General features: G+C 44.4%; 2 protein-coding genes across 4 annotated transcripts; one reads left to right on the top strand and one right to left on the bottom strand.

Annotated features, from left to right (window-relative positions):
- Window positions 1–423: 423 nt before the first annotated feature.
- On the bottom strand, window positions 424–7,348 carry LOC308580843 (uncharacterized protein). 3 transcript variants are annotated; one of them, XM_081183067.1, is made up of 5 exons: window positions 7,258–7,348; window positions 4,721–4,904; window positions 4,465–4,591; window positions 3,146–3,229; window positions 424–2,336 (listed from the first exon to the last, which is right to left on the bottom strand). In XM_081183067.1, exons 2-5 carry the CDS (start codon window positions 4,793–4,795, stop codon window positions 1,216–1,218), a joined length of 1,407 nt encoding a protein of 468 aa, XP_081039193.1. In that variant the 5' UTR covers window positions 4,796–4,904; window positions 7,258–7,348; the 3' UTR covers window positions 424–1,215. The 3 variants fall into 3 exon arrangements, with proteins under 3 accessions (XP_081039193.1, XP_081039194.1, XP_081039195.1); XM_081183068.1 differs by having other exon boundaries at window positions 3,146–3,226; XM_081183069.1 differs by lacking the exon at window positions 3,146–3,229.
- Window positions 7,349–11,316: 3,968 nt separating this feature from the next.
- Window positions 11,317–19,200, top strand: LOC308579724 (vomeronasal type-2 receptor 26-like; the record flags this gene model as incomplete). The annotated part of the gene is made up of 7 exons (XM_081180656.1): window positions 11,317–11,321; window positions 12,683–12,706; window positions 13,368–13,659; window positions 14,380–15,168; window positions 16,246–16,476; window positions 17,229–17,355; window positions 18,302–19,200. The coding sequence occupies 7 exons, from the start codon at window positions 11,317–11,319 to the stop codon at window positions 19,198–19,200; spliced, it is 2,367 nt and encodes a 788-aa protein (XP_081036782.1).
- Between the last annotated feature and the right edge of the window lie 214 nt (window positions 19,201–19,414).

The following is a 19,414-nucleotide window of genomic DNA, read 5'->3' as shown; positions in this document are numbered from 1 at the left end:
AACTCCACAGTTCTAGGATTCCAGAGCCAATCCTGCTTCCTAAACACCACTGTTGTGCTCTACTTTCCCCAACTCTGGATTCCCAATTCTCTCTGCCAAAGACCAAGTATCAGTGGATTCTCAGCCCATGTTCACACTCAATGAGCCCTCGAGAGTCACATTCTGCACATCCCTAACAGTACATTGCATCTTTCATATACAGTGGTACCTGAGGTTAAGTACTTAATTCGTTCCGGAGGCCCGTTCTTAACCTGAAACTGTTCTTAACCTGAAGCACCACATTAGCTAATGGGGCCTCCTGCTGCCACCACGCCGCCAGAGCACGATTTCTGTTCTGAGCCTGAAGCAAAGTTCTTAACCTGAGGTACTATTTCTGGGTTAGCGGAGTCTGTAACCTGAAGCGTATGTAACCAGAGGCACCACTGTATGAGACATTACCTTCATTGCCTTAATACATGTATGTACAACTTTCCATACAAACTTCAGAAAATCAAAATTACTCCATGCATTTACAATTGATTTTTCCTTATATGAGTTTGCTGATATGAGGGACAAAGTGAACTCTGTGGGAAAAACATGACATACTCCATAAAACTAAATGGGTTCTCCCCCGTAACACTATGTAATTGCTTATTAAGAACTTCATTATAACTGAAATACTTTCCACACTCCTTCCATTTAAACAGTTGCTTCTCTGTGAGATCGTTGATGTCTTCTAAGAGTTCCATTTCCATCGAAGCCCTTTCCACACTCTATACATTTAAATGGTTTCTCCCCGGTATTAGTTCATTGATGTCTTTTAAGAGCTCCATTCCGATTAAAGCACTTCCCACAATTCATACATTTAAATGGTTTTTTCCCCTTTGTGAGTTCGTTGATGTGTAGTAAGGCTTGCACTCTGACTTGAGCTCTTTCCGCATACCATACATCTAAATCAGGCATGTCCAAAGTTGGTTTATTCCGGCTCCTGTGGCAGTTTATTTCCTGGGGTAAAATCCTAAAAAAACCCCTCAAAAGCCTTGGGGGGAAATCCCGCCAAAAGCTCAACAACTTCAATCCCCAAAAAAACAACTTTGGTCAGCCCCCACGCATATTCACTTCATCAAATCTGGCCCTCTTTGAAAAAAGTTTGGACACCCCTGATCTAAATGGTTTCTCCCTTGTGTGAATTTGTTGTATGGCAAGTCTCCTATTTTTACTGAAGCTCTTTCAGCACTACATACATTTAAAGGGCTTCTCCACTGTGTGAGATCGCTGGTGTCTTCTAAGAGTTCTACTATCACTGAAACCCTTCCCACAATCCATACATTTAAATGGTTTCTCTCCTGTATGAGTTCGTTGGTGTGTTGCAAGAGCTCCACTCTGACTGAAACCCTTCCCACAAATACATTTAAATGGTTTACTCCCGGTGTGGCTTTGTTGGTGCACAGTGAGTCTTCCACTACAAATGAAGCTCTTTCCACACTCCAAACATTTATATGGTTTCTCCCCTGTATGAGTTCGCTGATGTAGAGTAAGGCTTCCACTGGCACTGAAGCACTTTCCACAAACAGTACATTTGTATGGTTTCTCACCTGTGTGAGTTCGTTGATGTCTAGTAAGTGTTCCATTGTGACTGAAACTCTGTCCACACTCTAAACATTTAAAGGGTTTCTCCCCTGTGTGAGTTCGTAGATGTATGGTCAGTTTTGAAGCTTCACTGAAGTTCTTTCCACACTCAATACATTTAAATGGTTTCTCCCCTGTATGAGTTCGTTGATGTGTTGCAAGAGCTCCACTATGACTGAAAGCCTTCCCACAAATACATTTAAATGGTTTCTCCCCGGTGTGACTTTGTTGGTGTAGAGTGAGTTTCCCACTACGAATGAAGCTCTTTCCACACTCCAAACATTTATATGGTTTCTCCCCTGTGTGAGTCCGCTGATGATTTCTAAGCCCTCCACTCTCAGTGAAACTCTTTCCACAATCCATACATTTAAAGGGCTTCTCCCCTGTGTGAATTCGTTGATGTATAGTAAGTTTTCCACTCTCACTGAAGCTCTTTCCACACTCCATACATTTAAAAGGTTTCTCCCCTGTGTGAGTTCGTAGATGTATAGTAAGGTGTGAACATTGTCTGAAGCTCTTTCCACACTCCATACATCTAAATGGTTTGTTCCCTGTGTGAATTTGTTTATGTACAGTAAGGTTTCCATTTTTACTGAAGCTCTTTCCGCACTCCATGCATTTAAAGGGTTTCTCTCCTGTGTTAGTTTGTAGATGGGTGCTAAGGTGTTCACTCTCACTTAAGTACTTTGCAGATGGCCCTTCAATATTCTGATTGCCTCCTCCATCACCTGGTTTAAAGTGGGAGATAAGAAAATACTGCTAAGTATTTAAGGAAGAAGATCAAACCTATCCATTCTTAAGGAAATCAGCCCTGAGTGCTCACTGGAAGGACAGATCGTGAAGCTGAGGCTCCAATACTTTGGCCACCTCATGAGAAGAGAAGACTCCCTGGAAAAGACCCTGATGTTGGGAAAGATGGAGGGCACAAGGAGAAGGGGACGACAGAGGACGAGATGGTTGGACAGTGTTCTTGAAACTACGAACATGAGTTTGACCAAACTGCGGGAGGCAGTGGAAGACAAGTATGCCTCGGACACGACTAAACAACTAAACAACAACAACAATTCAAGGAAATGAACAAGAGAACTTAACACACAGCAAGACCAATCAGCACATTCTCTTATTTTAACACTTCTAGCATACCTCCCTCTCCTATGTACTAAAGTTTCAGGAAAGGAAAGGAAATCTGAAAATAGCTTGAAGAACCCTTAGTATCCAGTTCTACCTTCAACTCCCATGTAGCACTGAACACCAAGAAAACCCTTCTATATACAGTTGAGGCATCTATGGCCCATTCTTCATCTCCCCCCCCCCCCAAGTGAAAATGCTTTGCGTCTGTATTGGGTTTTCTCCTTCCTCCCTGATCTGTAATATCTTGCTGATACATTCCAACCCACTGTATACATCACCTAAACCTGCACCAGGATGCTGGGAAAGATGGGCCCTCATTCTGATGCAAAAGGGCTCTTGTTATATCCCTACACACTGAAAGGAGACATACAAAGGTACAGCCTCACAGCAAAGTGGAAGTATGTACCTCTCAATTGGTCCAGGACAACAACCCCGTATTTTTCTGTTCCAAGCGAGGAGGTGAGCTCAGATCTGAATATCAGAGTCTCTGCTATGTGGAATAAGTAAAGCAGAAGCGTTGTTTATGTCATATGTGACTGTAAAAGTATCCAAAGTAACAATATTTTGTTACAGCAAAGTATCTGGTGGCCCATTAAAAGCTAATAATGACTTCCACCAGAAAACCTCTTTGTAGATTTTACAGATGTTTTTGTGGGGAATTCATACCACAATATCAGCTTATGAAGAGTTTCCTACAGACAAAAGTACAGTGCTGTCAGGATTTACCATGCTCCTCTCATACCAAGAAGCGGCAAGCTGGCTGGTTTATTACTCTTAGATTTCTTGAGTATTTACACAGTAGCTTCAGTCCGAGCCCTCGCAGCTCAGTCCTCTCCCAATGAGACACTGGATGACACTGTTGACGCTAGCAGGATATCCTCCACCGGTTGACCCACCTCCTGTTGGGCAGGCGTTGCGCCTCTACTCTACTCTTCTGCCTACTCTGAGGAGACTCGGGACAGCTGGCCTTCCTCCTCCTCTTGAGCCGGATCTAACAGCGGCAGTTGCTCTGAAGCTGGCTCTGTCTGCCCTGTGCTGTCTTGGGAATTTATAGCCTGCATTCCAGGATGGGACAGACTTCCATCACTCTCAGTGTGAGCAGGATTCAAGCCTCTACCCTCCTTAGCCTGCCCAGACTTCTTCCCTGGAGTCTACACTGTCTCACTCTGGGAAGGGACGTCCCTGAGAAGTATTGCTATACACTACAATCTTCAACATCAACATCATTGGACTGGTCATGTTGTTCAGATGCCTGATTATTGCCTTCAAAACAACTATTCTATTGCCAACTTAAGAATGGACAACAAAAGAGGTTTCAAGATGGTCTCAAGGCAAATCTAAAAAAAAATGCAGTATAAGAACAGAAAATTGGGAAAGTGCTCCGATTGGAAAATAACCTTTACCAAAGGCATCATGGACTTTGAAGAACCACAAACTCAGGCCAAAAGGGTGAAACAAGCTAAGAGGAAAGCATGTTTGGCAAACCCTCACCATGATCAACTCCCACCTGGAAACCTATGTCCCCACTGCCAAAGGATGTGTAGATCCAGAATTGGACTCCACAGTCCCTTACGGACACACCGTTAAGATCATGTTCATGGAAGACAATCTTACTCAGCTACAAGGGGTCACCAAAGAGGAAGACACAGCATGAATAAATGGTTCAAACAGCAGATTCCCAACTTCAACGTCTAACAGCCAAGAGGGGAAAAAATGTGCCCTTACCTAAAGAGGCCACCATCTCATAATTCTCCTCCATGACTTCCTTGTGCAGAGCTCTTTGGCCAGGATCCAGCAGAGCCCATTCCTCCTCCGTGAAAAACACAGCCACCTCCTCAAAGGTCAAGAGGGCCTGGAAGAAGAAGAAGAAAAAAACAGAGCTGCTCTTAGATCCCCATCATCCCCACTCAACACAGAGGGAGGCTGGGTGGTCCCATCTGTGCCTCTTCCCTCCTCCCTGCTCCCGTTGCTCTTTCCCTACCTGAGGAAGCTGCCTGGCTCCTCTTTCCACTCCACCTGTAAGAAGAGGCCGTTCAGAGGGGGTCTCGGAGGCCATTGCGTTGGCAGTGGAAAGGACAGAGGAGGAGGAGGAGGAGGCATAAACTGGGCCACTTCTGGGACTCTCTCAGCTGTTGCCACGATGCACTTCAATTCAGGGAACAGCTCTGAAAAATGCAGAAATTATTATTATTATTGACTGAATTTATGTACTGCCCTAGACTACGAGGTCCGAGAGTGATTCATAGAAAGGCAGATTTAATTAGGATGGGAGACATTTACACAGATAGCATACCTTTTACAAATTACAAATACCAATTCTAAAAAATTAATACTCATAAATTCTAATTACAAATGCAAAATAGAAACACATATTATGAAAAATATATGAAATAGTTAGTGAAAGAAATGCACCATGTACCCCAAATTTGGGATTGTTAACAATTTTCATTGATTAAAATGCTGATTGGAGATATCGGGAACTCATCCTCTATGTTTTAATAGCTGTTCAGAAACTCATTGCTCAAAACTGGAAAGCTCTGGAGATTGTATTGAATCTTGGAGTAAGAACTGGAAAAACGTACTCCTTTCTACAGGAACTTTATAATACTATAAGCTGCATGAGTTTTTAGGGGACATTCAGCTTCGGTTTGGAAAGTTCTAGGATCAAATCCCAAACTCTGAATGAAGCTTCACAGAAAGCATTACGGTCAGTAGCAGAGGTCACTTTTCCTTTCCCCCGAACAGCCACCCAGGAAACCAGTTTCTGACCATTTGATACATTTAGAATAAAGAAAGTAAGGGAAACTCCTAAATTATGGGCAGAATTTGCAGTCAGAAGAAAAGCAACACCTGGGGGGCACCAGGATGCAGAAGCTCCCTCCAAGGGGAGAGGAAATATTTAGAGCACTCTATGCGCTAACGTGGAGTGTAGTTTAGGGGACAGAGATAGGAAGTTCAGTGGCTTATGGCCCCCTAGTCCTTCCTCTTAGGAACCCCCCCCTCTCTCTCTCTGTGTGTGTCCCCTTTTATCTTCCCTACACTGTGAGGAAGGACAGGAGGAGAAATAATCAGGGGGTCCAAACTGGGCACAGGGCATCCCTCCTGAGCAGGGGGATGGGAGACTGGGTCTCCCTGGTGTAAGCCCAGCACCCGAACTGCAAGGTGGGGAACCTCAGACCCAGGGGCTAAATTGGCCCTCAAGTCACCTCTCTCTTTCTCTCTCTGGCCCTCAGGAATTTCCCCAGCACCACACCCTCTTTCCAACGCTTCCCAGCTGCCTCCTGAGGTTTTTTTGTGGGGCTGGAAAAAATCCCTGGAAGGCAGGCAGCTCCTGAACAAAGCTCAGAGTCAGCCCCATAGCCCCACCAACTCTGTGGCCCTGCCCATCAATCTGGCTGTCATCCTGGCCCACCTTGCAGGGTTGCCCAGGTGGTGGGCTTTAGAAGACCTACAGTATTACAAGGCTCTCCTGGCAACCTGGAAGGGGATGAGGCCAGGCAGGAGTGAGGCTGGCAGCACTGGCAGAAAAAGTCCCTCAGCACCTCTGCGCTGGGCCAATCCTGAAAGACAGGCCAGATCTCCCACCCCTGGGGCTTAGATTCTCCTTCCCGACAAAGTCCCAAGAGGATGTCTAGAGAAGCCTCTTTTTGGAAAGAAGGAGCATCAAAAACTCATCCCCCTTCCTCTTTCCCCCAAGTCCAGCTGGAGAGGGGGCAATTCTTTAATTCCTCCAATCCTTGCCTTGAAGCTGTTTAAAGGGCTCCTGAGACCTTGATCAGTTTCAAATCCTGCCATCCATGGGCCCAATTCCCTTGCCAAGCAGGAGGGAAACCGACAAGGTGCTTTTTCATGCTTCAGGAAATGGAAAATGTGCCTCTTTCCCTCCAGTTTTGGGGCACAAAAGCAGCACAGCAAACCCCCCAACATGGGAAAGCCAACAAGGCTCTTTCCTTTGTGCCAAAGCAACCTCAGCCGGCCAGACTGGGATTTCTGAAAGGGGAGCTGGGGGTCTGCCCCCTTCCTTCTCCCATCAGCCTCCGGAGGCCGATTTTCCCTTGACAATGTCCACTTCTCACCCCTCCCACTCGAAATCTCCCCCACTCCAGAGGCGACTCTGTTCTCCAGCTGCTTCTCCTGCACCAAAGCAAACTCTCTCCCACCCTCCATATCTCCTCCCCCGCATACACGGATACCAACTTTAATAAAATATTGGGGGCAGCCCTCTCAAATATCTTATGGGGAGGGGAGAAGACCCCTCGGGCCCCTATGAGTTGGCTCCTATCCTTTCATGATCCCGACTGAGGCAGGGGGCGGCAGTTCAGGGTTCTGGGGTTCATCTTGCAAGGCAAACCTTGTTTGGGGGAGAGGCGCCCCACCGCAGCCGCTTGCAGAGCGAAAGGGGGAGCCCTTCCTTGCTTTCATTCCCCCCCCCCGTGCCGTTTGTAGGTTCATGGGGAAGGAAAGCAAATTCTTCTCCCTCCCTGCACCCCAAATCACCCCCCTCCCGAAATGTTGCACCTTTCCCCTCCTCCTTTGCAGGCCTCCTTCACTTCCGGGGGTGCGCATGGAGACCCCACCCCTCCAACATTGCCTCTACCCCCCCCGCCCTGCTCCGTCCCTTCCTGCCTCTCTAGGAAGCGAGTTCATTGACCGAGGGGGACGGGGGTGGGGCAGGAGATTGGCCCCCCTCCCTTCAAGCAGAGACCTAGAAATGTAATGGGAAGGGATCCACCCCCCCCCCAGGAGCCCAATGTCCCTCAGCCTTTTTCTGACCATGCCCCCCCCCCCCCCGCTGGTAGAAAGATAGCTGTTTAAATATTTTGCTTGTAAATAGAGCATGTTTTATTTATAAATCTACTGTGTTACTGGAAATTGGAGAGGGGGTTGAGAGACCTTCCCCCCCCCCAATGAGGCAAAGAGTCTCCGCTGCACATTCCCAAATGTAACAGTTCATTGATAAATGTGTCTATGTACTGGCTCCATGGGAAAACCTTTAGAAATTCATATAAAATCACTCCAGTGATGCATTTACACTATTCCAACATTGTTCCAATCAGAAGGGAAAAGCCTACAAGAGGAGAAGTTTGGGATATAGCTAGAGGCAGCCCTATCCCTTGTTGCAGGAACCGCCCCCCAATCATTCAGTTTGTACAAATTCGACATGCACACACGACATACGCAACACTTCTGTTATAAATTAATAGAAATTCAACTCTACATCGGATTTACACCGGCCCACTTTTATTTTGCTCCATGAAGAAAGGACTATCAAAGGGGATAGGTTTGATACAGGACAGCCATAATCCCTTGAGCGTACCAACATGTACACAGGAGCCCTGCCCAGTTGTTATGCCAACCCTGATGGTCCTAGACAGAAGACCATCAAGGTCACAAAGAACTTGCATATAGGAGTGGATTCAGCACGGACTGGAACAAAGGACAATGATCAGCTCTTCCCTCTGGGGGCAGGAAACTGCAAATTCCACTCTGTCACCTGGAAAGTATTCTTGGGGAGGGGGAGAGGGTGGCAGGACACTCAGGTTACCACCACAACTCCTCCCTCAACCCCTCCTTTTTGTGATGTAGTTGTGATGTAGTTTTAGGGGTGTAGTTTTGGGGATTAGTAACTAATAAAAGTTGGGGTCTTATTTTGTTTAGGGCTTCCATCTTGCAGTGGGTGGGAGTCCTGTCGCAACAGTCTTCAATAAAGACCAAGCCTACTGGCTGCTGTTTTGCTCTGGTATTCCTAGCTGGTGTCCTTGTTTTTTGTCCAGGAGAGCCCTCAGATTTCTCCGGTAACACCCTGAATCCTGAGACCATGTAGTGCCTGGGGGATGATCGCTGGCATCCTGGCACCTGAGTGCCAGACAGTTGGTCATCCCAGAACAATCCTAAACCCAACCTCAGTGGGAAAACAGGAAAATGTAAATGCTTACCTTGGTTTCACCTAAAGGGTGGGAGGTGGAGGTCAGGTGAGGGAGGGGGCCAAGCCTGGTGCTCAGGTTTCTGCCAGAAGACCTTTTCCCAATTTATAACTGTTACGGAAATTACAGGGGGTGGGGCACATCTTTAAAGTTGTTAAATGTTACAAATATTATGCATAAATGTATCCTTTTGACTTGACAACTCAGGGAAGTTACTTAGCTTTACCCATCATATAAAATCAACTCCTTTGCCAGTTTCCTCCATTTCAACACTATTTTGCCCTTGGAAAAAACGACTCTTTTCTCTGCCACCTCCACAAATGTGAGGACATGTATACACACCTCCTGTATAATCTCACTGTTTACAAGTTGTACAAGTGACAATAAAGTATTTCAATTTCAATTATTTCAATTTTGTTGCACTACCCACAGGCGTGGTGTTGGTGATAACACACACACACACACACACACACACACACACACACACACACACACACACACAGTGGTACCTGCATCTACATATTCTCCAGCATGGGCCTAGCCAAGAGGGCCAGTAAATCAAATAAACAAATAATAGATGATACAAATTGGTTTATATATGTTGATGGCTGTCTTTTTTGTGTGTTGTGTAAGAATTAATCAGCTGCTTCAATATCTCTGGGGTCTCTGAGGCTGTACAGCTTCCGGGTCATGTGGCCAGCCTGACTAAGCCCCTTCTGGCGAACCAGAGCAGCTCACGGAAACGCCATTTACCTTCCCTCCAGAGCCGTACCTATTTATCTACTTTCACTTTGCTGTGCTTTCGAACTGCTAAGTGAGCAGGAGCTGGGACCGAGCAACAGGAGCTCACACCGTCGTGGGGATTCAAACCGCCGACCTTCTGATTGGTTAGTCCTAGGCTCTGTGGTTTAACCCACAGCAGCACCAATGTCCCGTAGATGGTGGTTAGCAAGTGTTTTATCTGGAGATAGTGTCATTGGGCATTTGTAGGTAATCTGTATTTGTCTCTTAAGATGGAATATGTATAAAATTCATCCTCTTCATTTATTCACTGGTCTAACATTAATAATAATAATAATAATAATAATAATAATAATAATAATAATAATAATTTATTATTTGTACCCCGCCCATCTGGCTGGGTTTCCCCAGCCACTCTGGGCGGCTTCCATAGAAACCAAAAAACACTAAAATATCATACATTAAAAACTTCCCTGAACAGGGCTGCCTTAAGATGTCTTCTGAATGTCAGGTAGTTGTTTATCGTTTTGGCATCTGATGGGAGGGCGTTCCACAGGGCGGGCGCCACTACCGAAAAGGCCCTCTGCCTGGTTCCCTGTAGTTTTGCTTCTCGCAATGATGGAACCGCCAGAAGGCCCTCGGCGCTGGACCTCAGCGTCTGGGCAGAACGATGGGGGTGGAGACGCTCCTTCAGGTATACTGGGCCGAGGCCGTTTAGGGCTTTAAAGGTCAACACCAGCACTTTGAATTGTGCTCGGAAACGTACTGGGAGCCAATGTAGGTCTTTCAAGACCGGTGTTATGTGGTCTCGGCGGCCGCCCCCAGTCACCAGTCTAGCTGCCGCTTTCTGGATTAGCTGTAGTTTCCGAGTCACCTTCAAAGGTAGCCCCGCGTAGAGCGCATTGCAGTAGTCCAAGCGGTAATATACCCAAATTCATCCACCTCTTCCATACGACCATTTATTTCCCAATTTTTAAAGACGGGTTTCCCCATAAAGTCATTTTGTCGTAGGAGAAAAGGTCAAATATGTATTTTTTGGACATTTGGTATCATATTGTTTAAACTGATGTTATTGTTTCAATAGCATCTTGAGAATTAATGTATTTAGACCCAAGTGCTGCCCGTCTTTCTAAAGGTGCTACTTAAGAATATTCCAACGTAGCCCAATTTGGACAGTTGTTTTCAGTTATGGGTCTTCAGAATTGTGTACCTGACAGAAAATATGCTTGATGATACAATTCTAAGTTTGGGATCCCAAATCCTCCTTCTTTTATCAGTATTTGCAATTTTTGCATAGATATTCTTGGAACCGAAGAGCCCCAAAGGTATTTTCTGAACAAAGATTCAATTTTGAGAAAGTATTTGCTTAGTATGTGAATTGGAATGCCTCTCAAGATCTAAACTAGTCTAGGTATTATGTTGATTTGAAGAGCATTGACTTTGCCCCAAAGGGTCAGGTTCAATGACTCCCACCTGTCGATGTCTATTGATACCTCATGATATATTTTGTTGATGTTTAATAACACAAGTCTCATGGTATTAATATATATAGGAATTTAATGTTGTCTTTGCAAATTTGAAATTGGTATTGTTTAAACGGTTGAACCAAAAAGTTATTTCCTATTAACATCAACTCCAATTTGGACCAGTTTATAGTGTATCCAGATATATTACCCAAAAATCTATATTTTGCATTAATTTTGGAACAGTACTGTGAGATTTTGTGATAAACAGAAGAATATCATCTGCAAACATTACCAATTTGTTTACAAGTGAGTTATGAATTACACCAAAGATTTCCTTATGCTGTCTAACAGTACATGCCAGGGGCGCCAAACAGTTATTAAAAAGCAAAGGCGAAAGTGGCCAGCCTTGCCTAGTACCTCTGGATAATGTGAAAGGTGCAGACAATATGCCGTTTGTCTTAACACTAGATGTAGGGGAGCAATATAATATGTTTATCCATTTTATAAAGACTAATGGAAAACCAAATTTTTGTAGTACTTTTTCTATATATAGTTTGTAGACCTTATCAAAGGTTATTTCTGCATCTAGACATATTATAGCTAAAGCTTCACTGTTCCTATTTAAATATATCAAATCCACTACCAGCCTGATGTTATCTGCAGCTTCTCTCATCTTTATAAAGTTTATTTATTAATCCTAATGAAATTTCAGATGGCCCCCCTGTTGAGGGTTTTGGACATTTGTTTTCAGAAAACTGTCTTGGTAAGTTTCTACATGTAAGATGAAACTCTGGCTGTGAAGCTGGATTGTTTGCACAGGTGCAAAGATAAGACGCTGGTGCTGGTCCAACCAGAGTTGCTGCCAGTTAGCTTCCAGACCCAATTCAAAGTCCTGGCTTTGACCTATAAAGCCTTAAACGTCTGAGGCCCACAATATCTCAGGACCACCTTACAGTTTGATCCAACCTCAGGGCTTTTCTGATGTCCATCATGTTTTGCCAAAGTCACCTTTACCTTGATGATCTGTGGCAGCCTATTGAGTAAACATGTTTTCTCCTGCTCTGCACCTGCTCCTACAAAGTTTCAGGGGAGATCTTTCTTCCCTTTGCAATCATCAGAATCACAGTGATCTATTTTTATTCTTTCCCGAGTCCAACTAGCTCCCACCCCACTGCTTGAATATTGCCTTTGCAAGCAATAAGGTAAATATCGCAATTAAGGGCAGCAGGAAGATTTTTATTCCACTCTGCCCGGAAGGTTGGGTGTATAAAATATATATTGTGCCACAAAATCCTGGGGGCCAAGACTTAGAGCAGGTGAAGTGAGAAGGTACATCTGTGTGATGCTGCTTTTTAGATCAGTAATTTTGACTGACTGGCTTTCCAGGAAGGGGACATCCTCACACTTGCCAGGACTAGGGAGCAGAGATTGCACCCTCTCACCAGCTTGGTGCAAAATAGATGCTCCACCTCTGAATCATCACCCTATAGCTCTGAGCCCAGAGCTGGACACCTCCCTGTATTTGTCAATTCACTGCAATCCCTGATTTGCAAGAATTTGGGGCATATTATGAGCAGCTAGTATTGGGTGGAACAGCTACAAGGAAAGTGTAGCAGGTAGACCCAGAATGATAACACTGCTTGTGTTGCTGCCTCTTGCAACCAATGGTATGCAGCTGAGGGGAAAATGCCCACTGAATCCAATCGAGGAACAAGTTTTGGCTGCAAATTTTTACCGCCTAGCAGACTACCTCATTAGTGGAGTCATATATCCAATATTCTTTCATGAACAATCTCCTTTCACCTTTTCCAGCACCCCTGTCAGCAGACTTGAGACGTAAGTAATGATGCATTGATGTAGTTGTTCTTCCTATCTACTCTCCATTTCCCGTAATACACTTGTTTTCTGATAAACTTGAAAATGTTAATTACATTACATTTCATTAATTTATTTAAAGAGTTCTTTGTGTCTGTTCAATTAGTGAAAAACCATGTTTCAAAGTGTTTTATAATGAATTTTAAATAATTAGTAGTAGTTTTGACATGTACTGCTCTCCAAAGCATGACTTGTTTTCTAAAGGGTAGGAAGTGCTTTAGGATGTGATTGAGTTGCAAGTTTTCTGTAATAAATAAAATGTGAACACATTTCTTTTCCCCATGCACAACATATTCTATGCAACTTTAAATTATAAAAGTCGACTTTGCTTCCCTTCACCCTCCTCCATTGCAAAAATACTGCAGACACGGGTACAGGTAGACCTCTGTCTCACTTTGTTTTACCTCCTGGCCCTCAAGGGAGTTTTGGTAGGTCACCAGAAATGTGACTGATTTGTGTTATGATCTTCCCTCCCTTGCAAAGATACTACAGGTACAGGTAGATCTCTGTCTCCCTTTACTTGCTTGCCTCTTTTCCTACTTGCTTTGATTAATATAAAAAAGAATGTGACGTTCATTTTCACTGAATTAAGGATGACTGTGTGACACACCTTTTTTCGCAGCTGGGTGGATAAGAAGAACTCACACATTATTTCCTTCTCCCTTGCTGTTCGGGATATTAATCATAACCCCAGCCTCTTACCCAACATCACCCTGGGCTACAGCATCTATGATACCTATTCTGAGGGAAGACTGACATCTGACTCCATGACAGACCTGCTTGCTGGTGGGAAAATCAATATTCCAAACTACAGCTGTGGGAAGCAGAAAAGTCTGCTAGCTGTTCTTGAAAAAAGTGAATTTGACATCTCCACACACATTGCAAGCATGTTGGGCATCTACAAGATCCCACAGGTAATCAATGGGTCCAAGTGAAACACACCTGGCAATATTAGCCACCTTGTTGTTGTTGTTTCTGCTGCCATCTGTCTGTCTTGAAAGACGATGGCGTGAGCCTCTGGGATGAAGTCAAACCACTGTGTAAGTAGTATCAAAGTGACCTCCACAGTGCACAAGCCTAGGCAGTGGGTACGGAGGTCCAGGGCTGCCCAGACAACAAGACCTCCCTCTCAGCCTCACTGCTGTGATCCAAAGGAAAACAGAGCAATGCATTTGGCACAAGCTTGGCTGCAGGAGTTGCTGGAAGGAGGCAAACAAAGCACCACTCAGCTGGTGCAGGATTTGTGCAGTGTTTACTCCTTAGCCTTTTCTTCTCCCAGATGTTGGAGGGGGTGAAGGGTGATGGAACTCCCTTGCAGTTGAGGACAGACAGGCCCCTTTCCTACTATCTTTCTAGGGCTTACTCAAAACTTTTATTTTATTGCAGCAGGCATTTTCATTTAAGTTTGGTTATAGTGTTTTACCTTTTTGATTGTTTTTTAAAGAATCTTTTTTAACTGGCTAGAGAATTTTGCCATTAATTGGTATAAGGATTGCTTGATTTTTTAAAAAATATTGTTTTACTTCCAAAAAAACGGTGAGGTTTGCACTAAATCTGTCAGCATCCTTCATATAGACGTATAGGGTCTTAATCCTAAAACACAAGCCATCAATCTCTTTCCCTTTTCTCACCAGCTCAGTTATGGCTTTGCTCTTACTGATAAATTCCAGTCCCCTTTTGTCTACCGGATGGTCCCAAACCAAGAAACGCAGTACCAAGGCATGGTTCAAGTCCTCCTGCATTTCAAGTGGACGTGGGTCGGCCTCTTTGCTCCAGACAATGACAATGGAGAAAGGTTCCTGAGTACCTTGACACCTCTAATGAACAAAAGGGAAATTTGTGTTGCCTTCACACAAAGAGTACAACGAGAAACTTGGCTATGGATACCCCATGAAGCACCTGCCATGTGGAGACAAGTCAATGTATTTGTTTACTTTGCAGACTCTCAAAGTGGACTTTACATAATCATAGAGGTACAGTCCTTACTGGAAAGGATACAGACTGAGGGGAAAGTCTGGATAACCACACTTCTTCAGAACAAAATGTTGTTATGTGACATTGACTGCTTCCAGTATGCTCATGGCTCTTTGTCCTTTGTAGTGAAGACCAAAAAAAGGATGAAGAAAGACTACTATGGGCCAATGTCCTTGACTAGTCAACGGTATTCAGAAGAAGCATTTGATTGTTCATATTCCAGGCATGCCTTGTCTGTGAGGGGTATGACCAAATGCAGAGAGAAGGATAACGTGAAGATGCTGCCCCAGGAAGAGATTGAAAGAATCCAGTCCCAAGACAGCTATGTGAACTTCTTGAGTATCCAAGCTGTGGCTCAGGCCTTCAATGCTGCATATTCATCCCGGTCAAAAAGGATGTCGATTGTGGGTGGAGGCAGTTGGGATCTTCAAAAGCTACAGCCATGGCAGGTAAGTCCTTTTCCTCTTGCAAACTGGAATTTGTTGTCCCTTCTCTGGAATCACCATGATAACATCATCAGAATCGGTCTTGAATTGAGTCAGAACGTTGGTTGGTATTGTCTACATTGACTGATTGGCCGTTGACATTGTTTTCATCTGCTTACAGAAATCCACCAGAATTTCTACTACCCTGGTTCCCAGGGGAAGGGAATTCTACACGAGTTACAGGTGGAGCACAACAGAAATGGCCCATCAGTGTATGGGAAGTCAAGATCACAGATTCAGTGCAATGTTCCTGCAGACAGAATTATTTGCAGGCAGCAACTCATAGAGATGGAAGTGGAGCTTGCTGGACCAATGCTCTGATTCAACAATTATCTACTTCGTAGCAGCCTCCTACACTGCATAGTTTGGGAATCCACAAAAGGTCTAAACATGTAGACTCTAGATCTAATATGAATATTAGGAATTACTTTTTACAAAATGTAACAAAAACACTAGGATTAGACACTACCATATTACACTGTCATTAGACAGCAATACTCTTGAATGCTTTTATCTTTCAATTATAACCACACTTCTGCGTTATACGTAGGGCTGCCTCTGAAGACTGTTCAGAAACTTCAGAAGATGCAGACTTCGACCATCATGTTGTTCACTGGGACAACACTGCCTGAGCATATTACACCAATCCTCGTCTGACCACACTGGCTGCCAATAAGTTTCCAGACTCAATAAAAAGTTCAACGTTGACCCTATAAAGCCTTAAATGACTGAGGACCAAAATACCTTAAGGACCATCTATCAGACCTTGATTTCATAATCTGAGACCCTGCTGCAGTGGCTCCCATTTTATTCCTCCAAATCAACCTTTCCTAATATATGTAATAATGTTGATTTTCATCACCCCCCAAAATTTGATTGAGTTGATTGAGGGTGTCTAATAATCTAGAACAGTCAGATGGTTCCAAATGAGAAATACAGTGGTTCTTATTCAGAGAAGTTTAGGGTGCAGAGAGAACATGAAACCATGTTGCATAATTCAGCCCTGCTAACTCATTGCTGGATTTTCCTCTGTCATTCTAGCTTCATCGTTTCTTGAAAGAAGTCCAGTTCTACTCTAATACTTCAGCTGATGGGCAGTACCTGGATGAGAATGGGGCACTGGCCATTGACTTCGATATTGTGAATTGGGTGCTGTTTCCTAATAACTCTCATGATAGAGTGAAAATTGGGAGAATAGAGAGACAAAAGTCCTCAAATCTGAAGTTCACCATTAACCCAGAAGCAATTGTGTGGCCCAAGCTATTTAAGAAGGTAGGGGGAAATGGATCTGTCATTTTATTAACTATGACATCTGCTATGCTCTAATAACATTTTGAATAGTACATATGAGGCTTCGTCTGCAATCTTGTGGGAGCTTTCCTAGAGCTAAGTCCCACTGAGTTTAATGGACCCTGCTCTTGAGTAAACATGTATAAAATGTCAAAGTAAGTAGGAGACTTCCAAAACAGAGCAGAACACATTTCCCCAACTTGGTGCCCTCCAAATATTGTGGACTACATCTCCCATGCACCCCAGACAACATCGTGCAAAGATATCTGAGGGGCACCAGGTTGGGTAAGGCTGGAGTATAGTAAGGTATTCCACTTCTGTTTGGGCATAGAGACATGGCAAACAAGCAAACTGGGCACCAAAGTCTACACTGGGTGCAGACTTTGGAAGCAACACCAATGACTCCGTTGGCAGATGTGATGGCAACAGAGGGAACACTTGTTTTTTTGCTGATGTTCATATGATGGTTTATGCCATCCTCCTGTTTGTTGCTAACTGTGAGATATCAATGTCAAGGGGGTGGGGTGGGTGAGGAAGCAGAAGCACCAAAATGGTTTCTCTGCCATGCAGATCTGCAAAATGTAACTGCCCAAAATATGATCTGTGGTCACTTGAGGTTATCGGAAGCAAATATCTCTTCTCTGGGATCCTTCCAAAATTCCATTAGCTGTGTCCAAAGGGATAAACACACCTATCACTTTCTCCTTAGTGCTCAATTTTCTCTTCATGCCTAGATGGTGCCTCGTTCAAGATGCACAGAAAGCTGTCTCCCTGGATATTCCAGAAAAGTTCAGGAAGGGAAGCCGCCCTGCTGCTATGATTGTTCTCCCTGCTCAGAAGGGACAATCTCCACTCAGGAAGGTAGGAGAGGAACTCAGAGAAAATGGCCTTTGATGGGAGGATGGGGCAAATATTTGAGCCACTGCAAACATGATGTTAGTAATGGCTAGTTCTGTCATCTGTCAGGTGGGCACCATTGGCATTCCAAGAGAACAATGGAGTCATTGATGGTGGGTTCTGGCCAGTGGGATTCCCATGGGACCCCAGAAGCTGCATAGACAGAACAGCCCACCCACCACCATGTGATCTCCAGCAACTAGTGTTCAAAGGCATTGAAAGGCCACCTCCAATGATGCAGGGAGGACATGTCAGTGAATCTGGTCGTGGGGTCTATCTTGGTGAGTGATGGAAAAGTGGGCAAGAGAGCCAGGGCGTATTGGGTTCACCAACTCTGTAGCCTGAGGAGGGTTGTTGTTCTGCCATGGAGTCAGTCAGCACTAGAGCCAGAGAGACTACTTGACAATTGCTGAGAGGTCCCAGCAATTCAGGAATGGAGGCAGTGCCACACAATAATACTCCTCTGAATTCCCTGGAGGAATCATGGAATTCTACTGAAATATGTGATTTTAGAAAGTATCATTCTAGCATCAGTATATTATAAAATAAGTTTAGGCTTAACACCTCTGCTTCTCAATATTCGAACATGACAAGTTGCCTTTATCAGTCAACCTATTGATCCATTTCACCCACAGTTGTCTAACCCCGGGGTCCAGAATTTTTTCTGGCCTTTGCACTAGATCTAAATTTTCTAGGTGAAAAATAGCAGTTGGGTGCTACTGTCAAGCTGTCAATCACCAGATGCAATAGTGATGTTAGCTGATTTCATGCTTTAAAGCCTTGATTGCCAGCACTTCAAAGAACAGTGTGGGCCTTTTTGAAAATCCTGTACGAGCAGCTCCACAGCATTCAGACTATTGTAGGTTTGTGACTGATGTTAGTATGCAGAAGTGTGTTTTTCTCTATGCAGATGCTAATGAATGCACCAAATGTCCAGAAGATCAGCATCCAAATGAGGATAGACAACAATGTGTCCCCAAAATATCTACCTTCCTTTCCTATGAAGAAAGTTTGGGGAGCCTCCTGGCTTCCCTTGCCCTCCTCTTATCCTTAACCACAGCCTTTGTGTTAGGAATCTTCACTAAATACAAAGAAACTCCAATAGTCAAAGCCAACAACAGGGACCTCTCCTACATCCTCCTCGTCTCTCTACTGCTCTCCTTTTTGTCCTCTTCCCTCTTCATTGGGAGGCCAAGGAAAGTGACCTGCCTTCTCCGACAAACAGCCTTCTGCATCATCTTCTCAGTTGCTGTCTCTTCTGTCTTGGCAAAAACCATCACTGTAGTCCTGGCCTTCCTGGCCACTAAACCAGGGAACAGGCTGAGGAGATGGCTGGGGAAGAGTTTGGCCCACTCCATTGTCATTTCCTGCTCCAGTGTGCAAGTTCTCATCTGCAGCACCTGGCTGGGGATCTCTCCTCCATTCCCAGAATTTGACCTCCGCTCTCAGATTGGACTAATCATTGTCCAATGCAATGAAGGCTCTGTTGCCATGTTTTACAGTTCTCTTGGCTACATGGGCTTCCTAGCTGCCATCTGCTTCACAGTGGCTTTCTTAGCAAGGAATCTACCTGGGGCCTTCAATGAAGCCAAGCTGATCACCTTCAGCATGCTGGTCTTCTGCAGTGTTTGGGTGTCCTTTGTTCCCACCTACCTGAGCACCAAGGGGAAATTCATGGTAGCCGTTCAGATCTTCTCTATCTTGGCCTCCAGTGCTGGGCTTCTGGGCTGCATTTTCATTCCCAAATGCTACATTATTATATTGAGGCCTGATCTGAACATGAAGGAGCACCTGACAAGAAAAAAATAAACATGATGTTTGATCCTTAGCTCTAGGTATAGCATAAAATTGTACAGCTGGAAGTCCCAACCAGAATCTCAACTGGAGTAAAACTGCTCATGACCCATAGCAGGATTTCATAAGCTGCTTAAGAAGTTGCAAACTGAATGGTTAAAGTACAAAAAGAACTTAGCTGAATTAGGAAGAAAGTGACTACGTAAGGGATATAGGTAAAAGGTCTTAT

Source organism: Podarcis bocagei (assembly GCF_964188305.1).
Source record: "Podarcis bocagei genome assembly, chromosome: 2".
In the NCBI taxonomy this organism is placed as follows: domain Eukaryota; kingdom Metazoa; phylum Chordata; class Lepidosauria; order Squamata; family Lacertidae; genus Podarcis; species Podarcis bocagei.
Note: the sequence above shows the minus strand (reverse complement) of the source record. Positions and strands in the feature narration are given on the sequence as shown.

Excerpts from the sequence above, each read along its gene's own strand:
- LOC308580843 (XM_081183067.1), bottom strand. The coding sequence starts at position 4,795 with ATGGCCTCCGAGACCCCCTCTGAACGGCCTCTTCTTACAGGTGGAGTG. Across the intron at positions 4,592-4,720 it reads GAGCCAGGCAGCTTCCTCAG|GCCCTCTTGACCTTTGAGGA; the intron begins GTAGGGAAAGAG and ends TTCTTCTTCCAG. Across the intron at positions 3,230-4,464 it reads TGAGATGGTGGCCTCTTTAG|CAGAGACTCTGATATTCAGA; the intron begins GTAAGGGCACAT and ends TATTCCACATAG.